Source organism: Stegostoma tigrinum, chromosome 25, assembly GCF_030684315.1.
Source record: "Stegostoma tigrinum isolate sSteTig4 chromosome 25, sSteTig4.hap1, whole genome shotgun sequence".
Taxonomy (NCBI): Eukaryota; Metazoa; Chordata; class Chondrichthyes; order Orectolobiformes; family Stegostomatidae; genus Stegostoma; species Stegostoma tigrinum.
Window position 1 is genome coordinate 52,024,922 of NC_081378.1, and position 21,222 is coordinate 52,046,143.

The 21,222-nt window shown below is 42.8% G+C and overlaps 1 protein-coding gene across 1 annotated transcript in view; it reads left to right on the plus strand.

Moving 5' to 3' along the window:
- The window catches only part of LOC125463059 (cilia- and flagella-associated protein 54-like), a 437,943-nt gene that overhangs the window by 193,309 nt on the left and 223,412 nt on the right, over nucleotides 1–21,222 (plus strand). The window contains exons 29-32 of the mRNA XM_048553715.2: nucleotides 947–1,046; nucleotides 4,374–4,457; nucleotides 4,867–4,993; nucleotides 20,179–20,275. Of these exons, the coding sequence (XP_048409672.2) occupies nucleotides 947–1,046; nucleotides 4,374–4,457; nucleotides 4,867–4,993; nucleotides 20,179–20,275 (408 nt within the window). The remainder of the gene's footprint in view (nucleotides 1–946; nucleotides 1,047–4,373; nucleotides 4,458–4,866; nucleotides 4,994–20,178; nucleotides 20,276–21,222) is intronic.

Genomic DNA, 21,222 nt, shown 5'->3' on the forward strand with positions numbered 1-21,222 from the left:
TCTGATTCAATGGCTTCGTGCTGAGTTAATATGTAGTTTAGCATTGTATTAAATACTGCAGCTTAAACATATCATTATTTATTGATGAAAATACTTTATTCTAGTGCCATGTACAGTGATCTCCCCCTGATTATACTGTATACCATACCTCGTTCCAGAACTTGTCTTAGTTATTTCTTTTCAAAGAATGTCATCAGATCTTGCTGTTGCCTATTTTTGGCCAGAAGGATATCAGTCATACTTTGCTTCTGTTTAATGACAGTTTATTGTTCCTCAAAATCTGACTATAGAGTTGTTTGCAGAGGATACAATCAGACTTCCCCCAAATGTTTTGATGTCCAGTCTGGGAGTCCTGTTTGAGTGATTTGCCACCATTCCTTGCTCAAGTTCATAAATTAAACACAGACCATCAAAATGAGTTATTTTTTAAGGAGACTGAGTGCTTGTGAACATTTACTGTAAATTGAAACTAAGGTTTTGGAGTAGATTTGTAGCTCCGGCAGTGGGTGTTAAGGTTAGTTGGCTCGCCGAGCTGGTTTGTTGTTCCACAGACCTTCATTACCGTGTTTAGTAACATCCTCAGTCTTGCCAGTTTGAGCGTGTTGAGCCCCTAGGTCTCCAAGGTTTTGGAGTAGATCTGTAGCTCGGGTTGTGGGTGTTGAGGTTGGTTGGGTTGCTCACCGAACTGATTTGTTGTTCTGCACATGTTTTATTACCGTGCTTGGTAACATCCTCATTGAAATTGCATTTGCATAGTGAAAACCGAAGGAAAGATGACAAGAGAATCAAAAATCAAATAAACAATTTTTCATTGGGCTCTTAGGTTTATTTGTAGTTTAGCCTCAAAGTTAGAAGTGATTTCTCACCAATTCTAGTGGTGGAGCAGCAGTATTTGAACTGATTCTGGCATATTTTTTTCTAAATATTCCCATGCCTTGTTTCATAGAACAAATGGGAAAGCACCATTGAAAAGCAGAAATTAGCAATTGAAAGTTCAATGCAGGTGATGGCAATGGATAATATTACATCTGATCTGAAAAGGGAAGGTAGGACTCTTTTTGTATAAGTTTTTAGCATTATATTTGATGTCAACAAGTGTAAGACCTTTGTATATAGCTAGTTTTTATGAAACACAATTTGTAGCAAATTTGTACAGTTATCCCTCATAAGTCCTCCTAAAAATGTGGTCCTAAATAATAATGGGCAAAATAAAATTAATTTACCATAGGAAAATGTGTGATACTTGATTATATTCATGACCTTGCAGTCTTAATGTTAAAAAAATCTAATCAGCTGCCTGGAACCTAACTAACCCAAAAATCCCTTTATGAGCTTACTGCTCTTTCTGACTTAACGTTATTTACTATTCCATCTATTTCGTAGAGTCATAGATTTAGACAGAAACAGATCTTTTAGTCCAAATCATCCACATCAACCAAATATCCCAAACTGATCTAGTCCCATTTGCCAGCATTTGGCTATATCCCTCTAACCTCTTCCTATTCATGTACTTATCCAGATATCTTTTTCAACGTTATTGTACACCCCTCTCCCTCGCCACCGGCTCCAATTCCTCTGGCAACTCATTCCATATACACATCACCCTCTGCATAAAAAAGTTTCCCCTCGGGTCCCTTTTAAATATTTCTCGTATTACCCTAAACCTCGTATCAACCTATACCTATGCTATCTACTTTTGGACTCTCCTACCCTGGGAAGACAACTGTGGCTATTCACCCTATCCGTGTACCTCATTATTTTATAAACTTCTCTAAGAATCCCTACAGTACAGAAGGAGACTATTAAGTCCACACCGATTCCGTGAAGAGCATCCCACCCAGACCTACCCCCTACCATGCAAACGCAGGGAGAATGTGCAAGCTCCATGCAGACAGTCATCTGAGAGTGTAATCGAGCCCTGGTCCCTGGTGCTGTGAAGCAACAGTGCTAACCACTGAGGCACGATGCCGCTCTTAAGGTCACGACTGGGCCTCTGGTGCTCTAGGGAAAAAGAGCCCTCTCCTAATAGCTCAAACCCTCCAATCCTGACAACATCCTTGTAAATCTTTTCTGAACCTTTCCTATAACAGGAAGAACAGATGTGAAGTCTATAGGTGAGAGGCTGGAAAAGCATCGCAGGTCAGACAGCATCCGAGGAGCAGGAAAGTCAGTGTTTCGGGGTGTGCTTTTCCAGCCTCACACCTACAGACTCTAGCTTCCAGCATCTGCAGTCCTTATTGTCTCCAAGACCAGAATTGAATGCAGTATTCCAAAAGTAGCCTCACCAATGTCCTGTACAGCTGCAATATCACATCTCGATTCCTATACTGTGTACCGATCATGTGTACCAAACGCTTTCTCCACCACCTTGTATATCAATGACTCAACTTACAAGGAACAATGCACCTGCACTCCTAGGTCTCTTTGTCTGGCAACACTCCCCGGGGCCCTACCATTAACTCTATAATTTCTGCCCTGGTTTTTCTTACCAAAATGCAAAGCCTCACATTTAACTAAATTAAACTCCATCTGCCATTCCTTGCCTCATAGTCCCATCTGATCAAGTTTCCATTGTACTGAGATAACCTGCTTCATTAGCCACTACAGCACCAATTCTGGTGTCATCTGCAAACTCACTAACCATACCTCCTATATTCATATCCAGATAAATGACAAAAAGCGGTAGACCCAGTCCTGATCCTTGTGGCACACTGCTGGTCGCAGCCTCCACCACCACCTTCTATCTCCTGCTTCAGACCCATTTTGTAGCCAGTTGGCTATCTCTCCCTGTATTCCACGTTGCTAACCAGTCTACCCTGCAGAACCTTGTTGGACACCTTGTTGAAGTCCCTGTGGCTAAAGTCTATCACTCTGTCTTATTATTCCTTGTCACTTCTTCAAAAACCTCAGTCAAGTTAGTGAAGTATGATTTCCCATGTATAAAGCCATGTTGACAATTGCCATCAGTCCTTGCCTTTCCAAATTCACAAAAATCCTGTCCCTCAGAATCCCTTCCAACAACTTACCCACCACTAATGTTAGGTTCACCAGTCTATAATTCCCTAGCTTTTCCTTACTACTTTTCTTAAATAATGGCATCACATTTGCCATGCTCCAGTCTTCTGGAACCCTACCCATTGCTGTCAATGCTTCAATTATGTGAGCAGGAGGGCCAGCTTCTCACAAGGTTTTGGGATACCCCCGATCGGGTCCTGGGGATTTATCCATCTTTATGCATTTTTAGACCTCCAGCACCTCCTCTTCTGTAAGATAGAGACTTCAAGACATCACTGTTTATTTCCCTGAGCTTCCTAACTTCCATGTCCCTGTCCATAGTAAATACTGACAGAAAATATTTGTTTAGTGTCTCACCCGTCTCCAGTGGTTCCACACAGACAGCCTCATCAATCTTTAAGGGTCCCTATTCTCTCCCTACTTAGTGTTTTGCACTTAATGTGCTTATAGAATCTCCTTGGATTCTTCTTAACTCTATTGCCAAAGCTATCTCATGTCCCCTTTTTGTCCTTTTGATTTCCCTCTTCAGTGTACTCTTGCCCCCCTTTAACTAGCTCAAGGGATTCACTTGATCCAGCTGTCTATACCTGACATATGCCTCCCTTTTCTTGACCAGAGCCTCAATTTTTCTCAACATTCAGCATTCCCTACACCTACTGCCTTTTGCACTGGCAGGAATATACTGCCTCTGAACTCTCGTTACCTCATTTTTGAAGGCCTCCCACTTTCCAACTGTCCCTTTACCTGCAAACAACCTCCCTGAATCAACTTTTGAAATTTGCTGCCTAATCCCAGTAAACTCAGAAGGGTGGTATTTGAGGCGGTGTGTTGGAAGCATTAAGGATTCAGGAAAGGGAAGCTGCAAGTTGGGGGAGTGAGAGAGAGCAGAGGAAAAGGGTCAGGTAAGGCAGTTGATGGAAATGAATAAAAGGGAAAGGACGTGGTAGTACGTGGAAAGGAATGAGGGGGTGTCAGGACAGTTGGTGAGTGGGAAGGAGTCGGGTCGGGGACCAGAAAAGGGGTGAATGTGAAGGACTGTGGGGTGAGGTAAGGCTTGAGGGATCTAATTGTCCATCTATTTTGCAACTGCATTGTCTACAAATCATAAACCTCTCCTTAGCTTTGGGACACCCTGAATTTGCTTTACCTTTTAATATTGTTCTTGATCACTGTGATTCCAATTTTACCGTAAATATTCCACATGTAAATATACCATCTATCCATTTCCTATTTGCACAGTTTAACTAATTGATCTTTGTAACATGTTTAGAACATATAACTTCTAACAAATTTTAGATTAATATCCACATATTTTCCTAAACTAATAATTTTTTTCGTCAACTCAATTATTTTTCCAGGAACGACAGAACCATTAACTGGAACTGAAGCAGCGATTTATATGACAATCTTATATGCACCAGTAAATACTGCTTACAGTGCAGGTAGAAATTTACTAATTTCTGATGCATTGAATAATTCAGTCATATCGGAACATCACGTGGTAAATTTAAAAAGGATGTATCCTTGCATTGGGAACCCTAACCATTGAGCTGGTGGGGTCTTGGGGACATTTCCCAAAGGGGACATATAGTCTATGCCCTTGGTTGCTGCCTACAACATTATGGAATAGTTAGTGAAAAATCAGAGCCAAATGTGGATGTATTCAAAGTTAAGTATTAAATTGACTCAAATTTAAATTAACTTAAATGGACATTTGCCATATTCGTGTTTGTCCAACTGTGAAACACCACATATATTTTGCAGAGTAATCCAATAAACAATATAACTGAGTTTCAGATTGACAGACATATTGCCTTGTTGGAAGTAATTTTAATACCTCCTCTGTTACAGTCAAGAAATTTAAAGGCAAAAATCGATTCCTGGAATATTTTGTATTGTTGCTGGAGAGACTGGTGCGGGAGGAGGATTATGCATCTATTACAGATTTGGTGAAAGAAGTTGTTGGCATTTTAAGAAAGTAAGCACATTCCTACATAAATCAAAAAATACTGCTTAATGTTCACAATCAAATTAGATAACATCCAATGCTGTGCAATTCTTTGCTCCAGGAGAAAGTTTGCTTTGACAAGTTGAATCGCCAGATTGATTGGAGTCTGGTAGTATTAGTAATAACCCAATGGAAATAAAATTCTGCAGGCTACCTTCAGATATTTTCAGAAAAAGAGAAATGAATAATATTTAGATGTTTTGTTAATATGTAATTTCTGCTTTTCAGATGACTGTACACAGACAACTTTGTGTTGGGAATTGCTACTATTTTTAAACAATTAATGCAGTAAGAGAAAGTGAGGGAGTAAGTTTAACTCAAAAAACTGGTAGATTAGAGTTATAGAAAACATTAAAATGCTGAAAATTAGAAACAGCGGCATGAAAAGACACCAGCTTTCAACTTTAACTGAAGCAGGCCATGGGTAGGGTAACTAATCCGCAGGTGAATTGGTTATTGATACCTTTCAAATATACTAGTGTGTTGCCAATTTCACGATATTTTGTAATCAGTCTGTTCAGAGACATTACTATACATCTTTGGAGTAAGTGAAGTTTGAACCTAGGATGGAGGTAGAACCATTACCACTGTGCCACAAATTTCATGATATTGCTATCTTTAAGCTCAGTCAGCTGGACTTCCTTACCATTTGGAATCCTGACAGTAAAATGAGCCAAGGGCTGAACCCAAAGTTAATCCTTCCAAAATTTCTGTCCTTGATTTCCATCCTTTTCCACACTCTGTTGCACCCTGAACCCATCCACGACGCTGCCGTTCCCTCCCCCCCACCCCAACCCCGGCCTCATTTCTGACCTTGTCTTCATGTCCTTTGATTTGTTTTTGACACTCCAACTAACCTCACCTGACCACCCATGGTCTTCCGACATTTGTCTTCACCTCTGATCCTCTTAATTATGCTGCCTACTTACATTTCTATCTGTAGCATCCACTCACCTGCACCCTTTCCTTCAGTGTTCCACAGAAACATACAAAATAGGAACAGGAGTAGGCACTTTGAGCCTGCTACAACATTCAATATTATTATGCCTTACCAGTTAACTCTGTACCATGTTCCTGCTTTCACTCCACAACCTTTAATTCCTTTAGCCCTAAGAACTATATGCAACTTCTTCTTGAAAACATTAAATGTTTTGGCCTCGACTGCTTTCTGTGAGATAATTCTACAGGCTCACCACTCAAAAGAAATTTCTCCTCATCGCAGTCCTAAATGGCCCTATCCCCTATCCTCAGACTTTGACTCTGTTCTGGACTCCCTGGTAATTGAAAATAGAACATAGAACAATGCAGCGCAGGAGCAGGCCCTTTGGCCCATGATGTTGTGCCAAACATGATGCCAAATCAAATTAATCACTTCCATCTGCCTTTGATCCATAACCATCCATTCTTTGCATTCATGTGCATATCTAAAAGCCTGATAAATGTCCCCATCATATCTACCTCCACTACTATGCCTGGCAGCACGTTCCAGACACCTACCACTCTGTGTAGAAAACTTGCCCCTTACGTCTCCTTTGAACTTGCCCCCAGTATCAGACATTTCAACTGACTGTCAAGCCTATCTATGTATCTCATAATTTTACAGACTTAATAGATGTCTCCCCTCAGCCTCCACCACTCCAGAGAAAACAACCCTAATTTTTTAGCCTCTTATGGCTGATACTCTGTAATCTGGGTAACATCTTGGTTAACCTATTCTGCATCTCCTCCAACATCTCCGTATCCTGTTAATAACCAAAGTCTTACAAACCTGCCACATGATGTCCTGACTGTTGTACACCATGCCCTGACCAATAAAGGCAAGTGTGCCATACACCTTCTTTACCACCCTATCTATTGTGTAGCCACTTTCAGGGATATATGGACTTGAACCCCATGATCCCTCTATATATCAATGCTATTCAGGATCCTGCCATTAACTGTGTACTTTTCCTAACATTTGATCTGTTAAAGTGCAGCACCTCACACTTGCCTGGATTAAACTCCATCTGCCATTTCTCTGCCCATATCTGCAACTGATCAGTATCCTGCTGTATCCTTTGACAGACTTCTACACTATCCACAAGTCCAATAATTGTATGTTATATTTTATATATATCACAAACTGCAGAGGTCCCAGTATGGTTTCCCTGCAGAGCACCACTAGCCATTGACCTCCAGCCAGAAAACCACCCTTCCCACCACCATCCACTGACTTCTATGGACAAGCCAATTCTGAATCCCAGCAAGCAAGTCACCATCGATCCCATGCATTGGGAGCATCCTTTGTTTTTCCTGTCCAAATCTGTTAGCATTTTATAGGTTTCAATGAAAACTTCATTGGTTCTTCTAAACTCCAGTGAAAATAGTCCTTAACCAATCCAATCTATCTTCATACATCAGTCCTGTCATCCCAGGAATCAGTCTGATAAACCTTCATTACACTCCTTTTGTAGCCAGATCATCATAATTATATCTAACATCCTGATGCAATTTGATAAAGCAACGAAGGGAAAGACTTATACAATTAAAAGCAGGGCCTTGGAGTAGTGTCGTAAAACAGAGACCTCGGGGTTGAGGTACATAATTCTTTGAGGTTGTAGACAGGCTGATTAAGAAGCCATTTAGCATGCTTGCTTTCATTGCTCAGACCACTGAAGATATGAGTTGGAATATCATGTTGAGGCTGTGCAGAATTTTGATGAGGCTTCTTCTGGGGTGCTGTGTCCAGTCCTGTTGCCCTGTTATAGGAAGGCTATTATTAAGCTGGAGAAGGTTCAGAAGAGATTTACCATGATGTTGTCAGGAATTGAGGGTTTGAGTTATTAGGAGCGACTGGATAGGCTGAGACTTTTTTTTCATTGGAGCGTAGGAGGTTTACAGGTGACATTATATTGATTTATAAAATCATGAGGGGCATAATAAAGTAAATAGATAAAGGTCTTTCCCTGGCTTAGGGGTTTGAAAACTAGAGGGCACATTTTTAAGATGAGAGGAGAAAGACTTAACATGGGGCGTTGGGGGTCATGCAATTTTTCATGCAATTCTTATGTGGAATGAACTTTCAGAGGAAGTAGTAGATGCAGTTACAGTTACAACATTTAAGATATTTGGATAAGGACAAGAATAAGAAATGCTTGGAGAGAATTAAGCCAAGTGCAGGCAGTTGGCACTAATTCAGTTTGTGATTATGGTCCACGTGGACTGGTTGGATCAAATGTTTCCATGCTGTATGATTCTATGACTATCCTTCATCAGATAAGGAGACAAAAACTGCAAATAGTACTCCAGGTGCGATCTCACCAATGCCCTTGTACAATTGTAGCAAGACATAGCTGCTCCTGTAGTTAAATTCTATTGCTACGAAAGGCAACATAGCATTTGATTAGATTAGATTCCCTACAGTGTGGAAACAGGCCCTTCGGCCCAACAAGTCCACACTGCCCCTTGAAATATCCCAACCAGACCTATCCCCCATAACACACACACACCCCTGAACACTACGGGCAATTTAGCATGGCCTATCCACCTAGCCTGCACATCTTTGAACTGCGGGAGGAAACCGGAATGCTCGGAGGAAACCCATGCAGACACGAGGAGAATGTGCAAACTCCACACAGACAGTCACCCAAGGCTGGAATCGAACCCGGATCTCTGGTGCTGTGAGGCCGCAGTGCTACCCACTGAGTCTCCGTGCCGTCCAAATTGTCTTCCACCCATTTGTCTTCTTCACTGCCCCCTGCATGCTTACTTTCAGTAATTGGACAAGGACAACCAGATCTCATTGCACCTTCCCTTTTCTCAATAATCTGTCTTCCTGTTTTTGTTGCTAAAATGGATACCCTCGTTTATCCCCATTATACTTCATCTGCTATGCATTTGGCAATGCACTCAACTTGTCCAAAACACACTGAAGCATCTGGTATCCTCCTGACAGTTGCACTTCCAGTCCAATTTTTTGTCATTGATAAATTTGAAGATATTACATTTAGTTCCCTCATCTAAGTTGTTGACACATGGAAATAACTACAGAGATTAGTATCCTGTCACCAAGTCATCCTTTACATTACACTGAAGTCAGTCCCTAGGACTGAGGAGATGCTAAATCTCCTGATTACACTGGTCAGCCAGGGCTTTCCTGATTGGGCCAGGTTAAGAACCCCAGGTTAACAAACCCAATCCAGGATCTCATAGTTAGCGAGATCTAATAGTTCCAGTCACTACATCCCTCCCTGCCAAGTCCGGGGAAATAGGAATGGTCTTTCTCTCATAACTTTTCTTGCAGCATTTTTGCCCCAAGACCAGTTCCGCTGACTTGGGCTCAGACACAGACAGAATGTACCAATCTGCAGTCAGTCATTTGTGTCTGGAGCATCTCGGGAATTTCCTCCTATTCTTCTGGTGGCCGTAGTATCAAGGCTGCATCCCTCTTGGACTCTGGAGGTTCCCTCGACATTGGATGAAGGGGGTGAACCTACAGTTTCTGACAGGCCTTCTTGCTGTTTTTGAGAGGCCTTTGGTATGTTTTGCTCCTGTCCCGTTTGTAAGGTAACAGCTTTCAGGTGCTCCATGTGTTTGTTCAGGAATGTATCACCTATCTGAACTTTGAATCGTGGGACCTGATCTTGCATCAACTTTGCTTTGTATGGACAGGGCCATTTCCAAGGTTCTGGGACCAAACTTCATCCCCGGAATCAAATTGTCTTGCTTAGAGGAGGCATGTAGCCGGCATTGGTGTTCCTGCTGCCATTTTACTTGACCCTCAGGTTCGCAAATATCAGGTTTAACTGGTGCAATACCGTACAGGGAGGCATTGCAGGTTTAGCAGTACCTCTCACTTTGGACCACAGTGGACCATCACCTTAGATGATTATACCTGATGATTTGATTTTATTGATTTATCATCATGTGTACCAAAATACAGTGGAAAAACTTTGTTTACAGGAAGATCACAGCAAGCAGCAGATGTACAGATCAGAAAGACTGAGAGGCATACAGGTTACATTATTTGAGGCTAGAGTCCACTCAACAGTCTGCTAATGGCTGGAAAGAAGCTGTTCTTGAACGTGCTGATGCATGTGTTCAGGCTTCTGTGTCTTCCATCTGACGGAATAGGTTGTAGGAGATCATTACCAGAGTGCAATGTGTCTTTGATGTCGGTCGCAGGGAGTACAGTAGGCGGCTGAATATGCATCCTTGGGGTGTTCCAGTGTCGAGGGTTATTGAGGAGGAGATGCAGTTACCTATCCTCACTAATACGCGGACTATGGGTCAGAAAGTTGAGGATCCAGTTGCAGAAGGTGGAGGCTAGACCGATGTTACGCAGTTTTCGAATCAGTCTGGAGGAGATAATGGTGTTGAAGGCAGAGCTGTAGTCAACAAGAAGGAGTCTGCTGTAGGCATCTTTGTTGTCCAGACGTTCCAGGGATGAGTGCAGGCCGAGGGATATGGCATCCTCTGTGGACCTGTTGTCAGTAAACAAATTGTAGGGGATCGAGGCAGATTGGGAGACTGGAGTTGATGTGGGCCATGACCAGCCTCTCAAAGCACCTCATGAACTGCCTTTTCACTTCCCTGAAAGCTACTTACCGGCTACGCGACCATTTCCAAGGCTGACCCTTTTCAACTAGCAGTTGTAAGGGTGCCTAGATGGATGCCTTGTTACATATGAATTTTCCACAGTAATTACTGACCCAAAGAAAATCCCAAGCTCCAGTACAGATATGGATTCCAGGGCTCCTTTGATTGCCCTCACTTTCTCTTCCAATGGGCATTGCCCAGTCTTATTGACTCTGTAAGCCAAGTAGGTCACTCAGGCTGCCTGGAGCACATGTTTTTCTCTTCTGAGGCGTACGCCCACCTGGTAGAAACGTTTGAGCACTATGTCCAAATTCTCCATGTGCTGTTTATTGGCCTTCTTGGTTAATAGTATGTCATCCAGATAAATGGCAACCTGAGGTAACGCTGGTAAAATGCTCTCCATAATCCATTGGAAAAGGATGTAGGCTGATGATAGCCCAAATGACACCGTCTTGTCTATTGATATGAACCCTTATGGATATGAACTGTGGTGTACCCCTGGGACTCCTCATCCAGTCACAATTGCAAGTAGGCATGGCTCAAGTGCAGCTTTGTAAAAGGACAGCAGCACCACCTCCCCCCCACCCCCAAACTTGGTGTACAAGTTCCCTATGCAAAGAAATAGGTATTTATCCAGCTGCGAGAAGCAGTTTAACATTTGCTTAAAATCCCCACAAAGGCAAACTGAGCTGACAGGCTTCACAATCAGCATAACTGGTGCTGCCCATTCTGCAAATTGCACTGATTTGATGATTCCTTCATTCTCCAGCCTCATGATTTCCACAAAGGCAAATGGCACCAGGGGGTTTTGCAAAAATCTCGGAATTTCTTCCTGGTCATGTAATGTGGCTTTATCTCCTTTGACAGTCCCAATCTCTTCCTGAAATACTCCTGGGTATTTCACTGAGGAAGCCATTTCTCATCAAAAAATGTTGAGCCAATCCAGGTGAATCTTTTCCAACCAATTCCACCGCGCCCCCTCCCCCCTGTAGGTTTGTGGCTCAGCTTTTTACTACCATCAGTGGTAACTGGACTAACTACTTCTCATTGAAGACTATAACCAAAGTCAAAATCTAAATCTGCAATGGTTCCCCAGTGTATGTTCTCAGTCCAGCTGCAGTCTTGTGCAAACATAAGGGTGCACAAATCTTGTTAAAGACAGATTCTGCAACCAAGATACAGCTGTGACAGTAGGGATTTCCATGGGAACTGGGTGACCATTTAACCAAACATTAATTTTAATCTGTTCCAATTTGGATGTCACTGAGCAATTTAGTTGTTCCAACCCATATGTAGGTGGACTTTCCAGGACGTGCACTCTCCTGGGTACCAGGCTACGAGTTTTCTTACTCAAGTCAGGCCTGTAGGATTCCTTTGTTGTCTCGAGATCACATACTGGGAACAACTACAATGACTTGCCAAGATAATAAAATGTGAGGCTGAATGAACACAGCAGGCCAAGCAGCATCTCAGGAGCACAAAAGCTGACGTTTCGGGCCTAGACCCTTCATCAGAGGCCCGAAATGTCAGCTTTTGTGCTCCTGAGATGCTGCTTGGCTTGCTGTGTTCATCCAGCCCCACATTTTATTATCTTGGAATTCTCCAGCATCTGCAGTTCCCATTATCTCTGATACAATGACTTGCCAGCTCAGATCCTGAAGAACGTTTTAGCTACTTGGCCAAGGCTTGGCTTTGTTGTGGGCTTCTGCCGTGAGCTGGCCTAGCATCTCTCTGCTTGGGATATGCCAATAAGGCTCTGCAATTGCCAACACTCAGGTGGTGTTCCCAAGCTCTGTCAGACAGGTGAGGGTGTCCGTTTCCATTGTGACACACTGAAGCCCCCATGCTCCACATGCTGCATTTTCAAATGAACAGTCCAGTTGTAGCACCTATTTGAAGTCTAGTTGGGCTTCAGGTATTAGGTGCTTTTACATGATTGCATCATTAATCCCATATAGCAAATGGTCTTTCAGCACCTTATTCAGGGTTAACCCAAAATCACATGCTTCTGATAGTCATCTCAACCTCTTCAAAAATCCCAACATAGCTTCCCCAGTTTCTCTAACAACTGAATAAAACTGATAACATCTCAGAATTAGGAGGTTTCGGGTCATAGTGTTTCTTAACCAACTCCAGCAACTCTTGGAAGATTTTACTGTCTAGTGCCTCTGGAACAGTTAAGCCCCTTAAACTGAAAATGCTGCTGGTCCACGAGCAGTTGTAAGGATTACTCACTGCTTTGCATCTGCCCCAGTGTCATTTGCCCAGAAAAAAAAAAATCGCATTCTTCCCACATACTAGCTCAGTCTTTGACAGTAGGACCAAATGAGCCAAACTTCACAAGTAAAGGCATGTTGCCAGACATACATACCATAACTCCAAGATGACTGTTGTAAGTGAATGTTCTCAGGCACATACTGTTTTCTCCCATCACCACTGAAATAACTTCACAGAATCCAATATCCCCATTACCAAGTCACTCATTATTTATTTATTTGTTTGTTTGTTTGTGCACAGTACACTGACTGTGGCTAGCCAGCTCAAAGTCAGACCCCACAACTGAGGGAATTCTAAATCCACTGTTTATGCTGGTCAGCCAGGGTTTTCCTGATTGGCCCAGACTGACAACCCCATTCAAGGATCTTATAGTAACTAGGCCTAGTTGGTTCCAATCATTGCATATTCATTGTAAATAGTTGGGGTCCAAGCGCTGATCATTGTCATAACCTATTAGTCAGTGGCTGCCTCTGGGAAAGCAATCTGTATATGTGCTCCTGAGATGCTGCTTGGCCTGCTGTGTTCATCCAGCCTCACATTTTATTATCTTGGAATCTCCAGCATCTGCAGTTCCCATTATCTCTGTTTATTGCTACCTTCTGTTTCCTGTCTGCCAAACAATTCTGTATCTGTTTCATACAACTGTTCCCAAATTCCATGTGCTTTAATTTTACATGGTAGTCTATTATGTGGAACCTTATTGAAAGCCTTCTGAATGTCCAAATAAACCACATCCATTGGCTACCACTTATTAATTCTACTAGTTACATTATCAAAAATTCCAATTGATTTATCAAGCATAATTTTCTTTTCATAAATCTGTGGTGACTGACCAATCCAGTTTTCCAAATGTTCTACTGTTAAATCTTTTATAATGGACTTTAGCATTTTTCCTGCTACTGATGTCAGGTAATTAGTCTATAACTCTGTTTCCTCTGTACCTCCATTTAAAAAAAAATAGTGGGGTTACACTAGCTATCCTCCAATCCACGGGATCTGTCCCAGAGCCTGTAGAATCTTGGAAGCCAACCACAAATACATCCAGTATTTCTAGGGCCACTTCCTTAAGTACTCTGGATATAGATTATTGGGTGCTGGAGATGTATTGTCCTTTAATCCCATAAATTTCCCTGACAGAAGCTTACTACTGATACTGATTCCCTTTATTTCCACCGTCTTACTAAACTACCCAACATTTTAGAGATGTTATTTAAAAGACAGAATCAAAATATGTATTTAATTGGTTGGTCATCTCTTTGTTTCCCATTGTAACTTGCCCTGTAACTTCCCCTGTTTCTGACTGCAGCAGATCTGCATCTTTCTTCACTCATCCTTTTCCTCTTATTAACCTTTAGAAACTTTTACATAGAACATAGAACAGTACAGCACAGAACAGGCCCTTCAGCCCACAATGTTGTGCCGACCATTGATCCTCATGTATGCACCCTCAAATTTCTGTGACCATATACATGTCCAGCAGTCTCTTAAATGACCCCAATGACCTTGCTTCCACAACTGCTGCTGGCAACGCATTCCATGCTCTCACAACTCTCTGCGTAAAGAACCTGCCTCTGACATCCCCTCGATACTTTCCACCAACCAGCTTAAAACTATGACCCCTCGTGCTAGCCATTTCTGCCCTGGGAAATAGTCTCTGGCTATCAACTCTATCTATGCCTCTCATTATCTTGTACACCTCAATTAGGTCCCCTCTCCTCCTCCTTTTCTCCAATGAAAAGAGACCGAGCTCAGTCAACCTCTCTTCATAAGATAAGCCCTCCAGTCCAGGCAGCATCCTGGTAAACCTCCTCTGAACCCTCTCCAAAGCATCCACATCTTTCCTATAATAGGGCGCCCAGAACTGGACGCAGTATTCCAAGTGCGGTCTAACCAAAGTTTTATAGAGCTGCAACAAGATCTCACGACTCTTAAACTCAATCCCCCTGTTAATGAAAGCCAAAACACCATATGCTTTCTTAACAACCCTGTCCACTTGGGTGGCCATTTTAAGGGATCTATGTATCTGCACACCAAGATCCCTCTGTTCCTCCACGCTGCCAAGAATCCTATCCTTAATCCTGTACTCAGCTTTCAAATTCGACCTTCCAAAATGCATCACCTCGCATTTATCCAGGTTGAACTCCATCTGCCACCTCTCAGCCCATCTCTGCATCCTGTCAATGTCCCGCTGCAGCCTACAACAGCCCCCTACACTGTCAATGACACCTCCGACCTTTGTGTCGTCTGCAAACTTGCTGACCCATCCTTCAATTCCCTCGTCCAAGTCATTAATAAAATTACAAACAGTAGAGGCCCAAGGACAGAGCCCTGTGGAACTCCACTCACCACTGACTTCCAGGCAGAATATTTTCCTTCTACTACCACTCGCTGTCTTCTGTTGGCCAGCCAATTCTGTATCCAAGCAGCTAAGTTCCCCTGTATCCCATTTCTCCTGACCTTCTGAATGAGCCTACCATGGGGAACCTTATCAAATGCCTTTCTGAAGTCCACATACACCACATCCACAGCTCGACCCTCATCAACCTTTCTAGTCACAGCCTCAAAAAACTCGATAAGGTTTGTAAGGCATGACCTACCCCTCACAAAGCCGTGTTGACTGTATTTGATCAAGCCATGCCTTTCCAGATGGTCATAAATCTTATCCCTCAGAATCCTTTCCAACACCTTGCAGACGACAGACGTGAGACTTACCAGTCTATAATTGCCGGGGATTTCCCTATTTCCTTTCTTGAAGAGAGGAATTACATTTGCCTCTCTCCAGTCCTCAGGTACGACTCCAGTGGAGAGCGAGGATGCAAAGATCTTCGCAAGTGGCGAAGCAATTGCATTTCTCGCTTCCCAAAGCAGCCGAGGACAAATCTGATCCGGGCCTGGCGAATTGTCAATCTTAATGTTTGACAAAATTTTCAGCACATCAGCTTCGTCTATCTCTATCCATTCCAGCATGCACACCTGCTCTTCAAAGGTTTCATTCACTACAAAGTTGGTTTCTTTCGTAAAGACAGAAGCAAAAAAACTCATTTAGGGCTTCCCCTACCTCCTCAGACTCCACACACAAGTTCCCTATGCTATCCCTGATCGGCCCTACTCTTTCTTTGACCATTCTCTTATTCCTCACGTAAGTGTAAAATGCCTTTGTGTTTTCCCGGATTCCTTCTGCCAAGCCTTTCTCGTGCCCCCTCCTGGCTCTCCTCAGACCATTTTTGAGCTCCTTCCTTGCCTGCATGTAATCCTCTCTAGCTGAACTTGACCCTAGCTTCCTCCACCTTATGTAAGCTACCTTCTTCCTTTTCACTAGAAGCTCGACCGCTCTCGTCATCCAAGGTTCCTTAATCTTACCCCTTCTTGCCTGTCTCAGAGGGACATATTTACTCATCACTCCCAACAACTGTTCCTTAAACCGTCTCCACATGTCTATAGTTCCCTTACCATGGAACAACTGCTCCCAGTCCATGCTTCCTAACTCATGTCTAATCAGTTTTTATTGTTCTCCAGAAGCTCACTTTGTACTCTGTTTACCCCTCTGAATCTGTGGCTTCCCTGCTGAAATCTAAACTGCTCCCAGTCCTTAGGTCTGTTCCTTTTTTGGCTAATTTCTATGCTGCTTCCTTGGATCTAATACAATCGCTAATTTTGTTTGTTAGCTCTTGTTGGGCCACATTTCCTGTTTAATTTTTGTGCCAGACAGGAATGAACCAATTGTTGCGGTGTCGCCATGTAATCTTAAATCTTAAACGGGTGGTGGTGATGGGAGATTTTAATTTTCCCAACATTGACTGGGATTCACTTAGTGTTAGGGGTTTAGATGGAGCAGATTTTGTAAGGAGCATCAGGAGGGTATTATGGGGCAACATGTCAATCGTCCAACTCGGGAAGGGGTCATACTGGACCTGCAGTTGGGGAATGAGCCCAGCCAGGTGGCTGAAGTTTCAGTAGGGGATTACTTTGGGAATAGTTATCACAATTCTGTAAGTTTTAGAATACTCATGGACAAAGACAAGAGTGGTCCTAAAGGAAGATGCTAAACTGGGGAAAGGCCAACTATAGCAAAATTCGGCAGGAGCTGGGAGATGTGGATTGGGAGCGGCTGTATGAGGGTAAATCCACATTTGTTATGTGGGAGGCTTTTAAAGAGAGGTTGATGAGAGTGCAGGACAGACATGTCCCTGTGAAAATGAGGGATAGAAAGGACAAGATTAGGGAACCATGGATGACAGGTTAAATTGTGAGACTAGCTAAGAGGAAAAAGGAAGCATACATAGGTCTAGACGACTGAAAACAGACGAAGCCTCGGAAGAATATCGGGAAAATACGACCAATCTGAAATGAGCAATTAAGAGGGCTAAATAGGGTCATGAAATATCTTTAGCAAACAGGGCTAAGGAAAATCCCACAGCCCTTTATTCGTATATAAGGAGCAAGAGGGTAACGAGAGAAAGGGTTGGCCAACTCAAGGACAAAGGAGGGAAATTATGCGAGGAGTTAGAGAAAATGAGTGAGATTCTTAATGAGTACTTTGCATTGGTATTCATCGAGGAGAGGGACATGAAGGATGTTGAGGTTAGGGATAGATGTTTGATTACTCTAGGTCAAGTTAGTATAAGGAGGGGGAATGTGTTGGGTATTCTAAAAGACATTAGAGTGGACAAGTCCACAGGTCCGGATGGGATCTATCCCAGGTTGCTGAGGGAAGTGAGAGGGGAATGAGAGGGGAAATAGCTGGGGCCTTAAGAGATATCTTTGCAGCATCCTTGAACACGGGTGAAGTCCCAGAGGACAGGAGAATTGCTAATGTTGTCCCCTTGTTTAAGAAGGCTAGCAAGGATAATCCAGGGAATTATAGACTGATGAGCCTGATGTCAGTGGTAGGGAAGCTGTTGGAGAAGATACTGAGGGATGGGATCTATTTACATTTGAAAGAAAATGGGCTTATTAGTGATAGGCAGCATGGTTTTGTGCAGGGAAAGTCATGTCTTACCAACTCGATAGAATTCTTTGAGGAAGTGACAAAGTTAATAGATGAGGGAAGGGTGTGGATGTCATATACGTGCACTTCAGTAAGGCATTTGATAAGGTTCCCCATGGTAGGCTGGGGATGGAGAAAGTGAAGTTGCATGGGGTCCCGGATGTACTAGCTAAATGGATAGAGAACTGGCTGGGCAGTAGGAGACAGAGAGTAGTAATGGAAGGGAGTTTCTCAAAATGGACAAGTGTGACCAGTGGAGTTCCACAGGGATCTGTGCTGGGACCACTGTTGTTTGTGATGCACATAAATGATGTGGAGGAAGGTATAGATGGTCTGATTAGCAAGTTTGCAGATGACATAAAGATTGGTGGAGTAGCAGATAGTGAAGGGGACTGTCGGAGAATGCAGCAGAATATAGATAGATTGGAGAGCTGGGCGGAGAAATGACAGATGGAGCTCAATTCAGGCAAATGCAAGGCGATGTATTTTGGAAGATCCAATTCAAGAGCAAACTATATGGTAGATGGAAAAGCCCTGGGGGAAATTGATGCACAGAGATCTTGGAGTATCCTGAAGGTGGCAATGCAGGTCGATAGAGTGGTCAAGAAGGCATGCGGCATGCTTTCATTCATCAGACGGGGTATTGAGTACAAGAGTTGCAGGTCATGTTACAGTTGTGTAGGACTTTAGTTTGACCACATTTAGAGTACTGCGTACAGTTCTGGTCGCCACATTACCAAAAAGATGTGGATGCTTTGGAGAGGGTGCAGAGGAGGTTCACCAGGATGTTGCCTGGTATGGAGGGTGCTAGCTATGAAGAGAGGTTGAGTAGATTTGAATTATTTACATTAGAAAGACGGAGATTGAGGGGAGATCTGATTGAGGTCTACAAAATCATGACAGGTGCAGACAGAGGGGATAGCAAGAAGCTTTTTCCCAGAGTGGGGGACGCGATTAATAGGTGTCATGAGCTCAAAGTGAGAGGGGGCAAGTTTATGGGAGATATGCATGGAAAGTTCTTTACGCAGAGGGTGGCGGGTACCTGGAATGCATTGCCAGCGGAAGTGGTAGAGGCGGGCACGATAGCGCAATTTAAGATGTATCTAGACAGATACATGAATGAGCAGGGAGCAGAGGGACACAGATCCTTGGAAAATAGGCGACAGGTTTAGATATAGGATCTGGATCAGCGCAGGCTTGGAGGGTCTGTTCCTGTGCTGTAACTTTTTTAGTTCTTTGTTCTTGTTCTCAATGTTTGCCATTTCTTTTTCTACTATCATCCCCTTAAGTGACATCTCCCATTTATCATAGTCAGCTCACACCTCATACCATCATCACTTCCTTTATTGCAGGATGCAGGACCTTAGCCTCAGAATGATCCATGCCACTCTGTACCACACTGAAGAATTATAAAATATCATAGTTCCAAACCCAGCAGGCTGCCAGGCCCGCAATAAATTTTGTGCTTAAACTGCCTGTTTAAAAGGAGCTAAAATTCCGGTCCCCTTAACCTCAAACACTCCAGGGAAAATAGCTCCAGCCTATTCAGCCTCTCCCTGTAGCTCAAACCCTCCAACCCTAGCAACATCCTTGTAAATCTTTTCTGAACCCTTTCAAGTTTCACAACTTCCTTCCTGTAAGCAGGGAGACCAAAACTGCATGCAGTAATCCAAAAGTGGCCTAACCAATGACCTATACAGCCACAACATGGCTTCCCAACTCCTACACTGAAATGTAATGACAAATAAAGGCAAGCACACAAACACCTTGTTCTCTATCCTTTCTACCTGGGACTCCACTTTCAAGGTACTATGAATCTGCATTTCCAAGGTCCTTTGTTCAGCAACGCTCCCCAGGACCTTACCATCAGTGTATAATCCTGCCCTGATTTGCCTTTCCACAATGCAGCACCTCACATTCATTCAAGTTAAACTCCAAAGCCACTCCTTGGCCCATTGGCCCATCTGATCAAGGTCCCATTATATTCTGAGGTAACCTTCTTTGCTGTTCACTGCATCTCCTTGGTGTGATCTGCAAACTCACTAATCGTACTGCCTATATTCACATCCAAGTCATTTATATAAACGACAAAAAGTAGTGGACCCCAGTACCAATCTTTGTGGCACACTGCTGGTCACAGGCCTCCGGTCTGAAAAGCAACCCTTCACCACCCATATTCTGGCTTCTACATTCAACCCAGTTCTATATCAAGCTGTCCCCCGTAAATATCAGGGCTGTGGTGCCCATCAACATGTTAATTGGGTCTTTGTTTGCTTTCCTAAATGCGTAAGAATATTTTTGTTTAACTGAACAGGCGGAACAGTGTTCTTCTTGGGTCAAGGAAAACACCTGGAAAAAAAAGTGCAGTCAAACCTTTGAAAAATGCAGTAGTTGTGCTGGAGTATCACAATGTAAGTTGCAGCTCGTATTCTTTGTGTGATTTCTGACTGGGGATGGTGATTATGTCATTGGATTGGTAATGCAGAAGCACATGTTGTGGAGACAAATCCCACTACAGCAACTGTTAGAATTTAAGTTTGATGAATAAGTCTGGAATATTTAAGAAAGTACTAGCCTTAGAGATAAGGACCATGAAACTATTATCATTTCTTGAACAAAGGTGTCTGATTTTAACAGTTTCCTTCATTTAAGTAAGGAACTCTGCCAACCTAGTCTAGCCAAAATATGACTTGAGACTCACAGCAATGTAGTTAATCTTATCATTACTCAAAAAGGCCTAACAAGCCAATTTGTTTGTGGGGCAATTCGAAGTGGACAGTAAGTACTGGCCTCATTACTGACAGTAAGTAATGCCCACAAAGCATGAAAGAATAAAGACTTCACTGGTTGGATTTCTCACAGCATGCACAGTTCTTACAGAAGAGTAGGTGTTTTATATTGAGGGTTATTAAAAAGCTGAAATCTGTTGTGACTTAATGTTTAGAGAATAATGTGAGGAACTGCAGAATTGCAAAGATTCTCACAGGATACATTTTGTGAGGTGCTGTGCTGCCAGTAAAGTTATTAATATTTTTAATGCATGATGTTGGCAGAAACACGTTATCTTTCTGCTGGAAATAAGACACCTAAATAAAGAAGGCAGAGAATATTAACCATCTAGCAGGCTTATCAAGATTAAGAAGAACAGAAAAAGAGAAGACCTTTATCCTGTCAAGACTGCATTGGTCTTTTGAAAGAGTAATCCATTGGTTGCAATCAAGTTTTTTGGCATATTCCTATGATTTCTTCTCTTTCAGTATATGTTTGGTTCTGTTTTGGAAATAATTTATTTTATCTGCTTCAATTGCCCTATAAGGCAGTGCATTCCAAATTCTCACCTTAAAGTACAGTTTCTCCA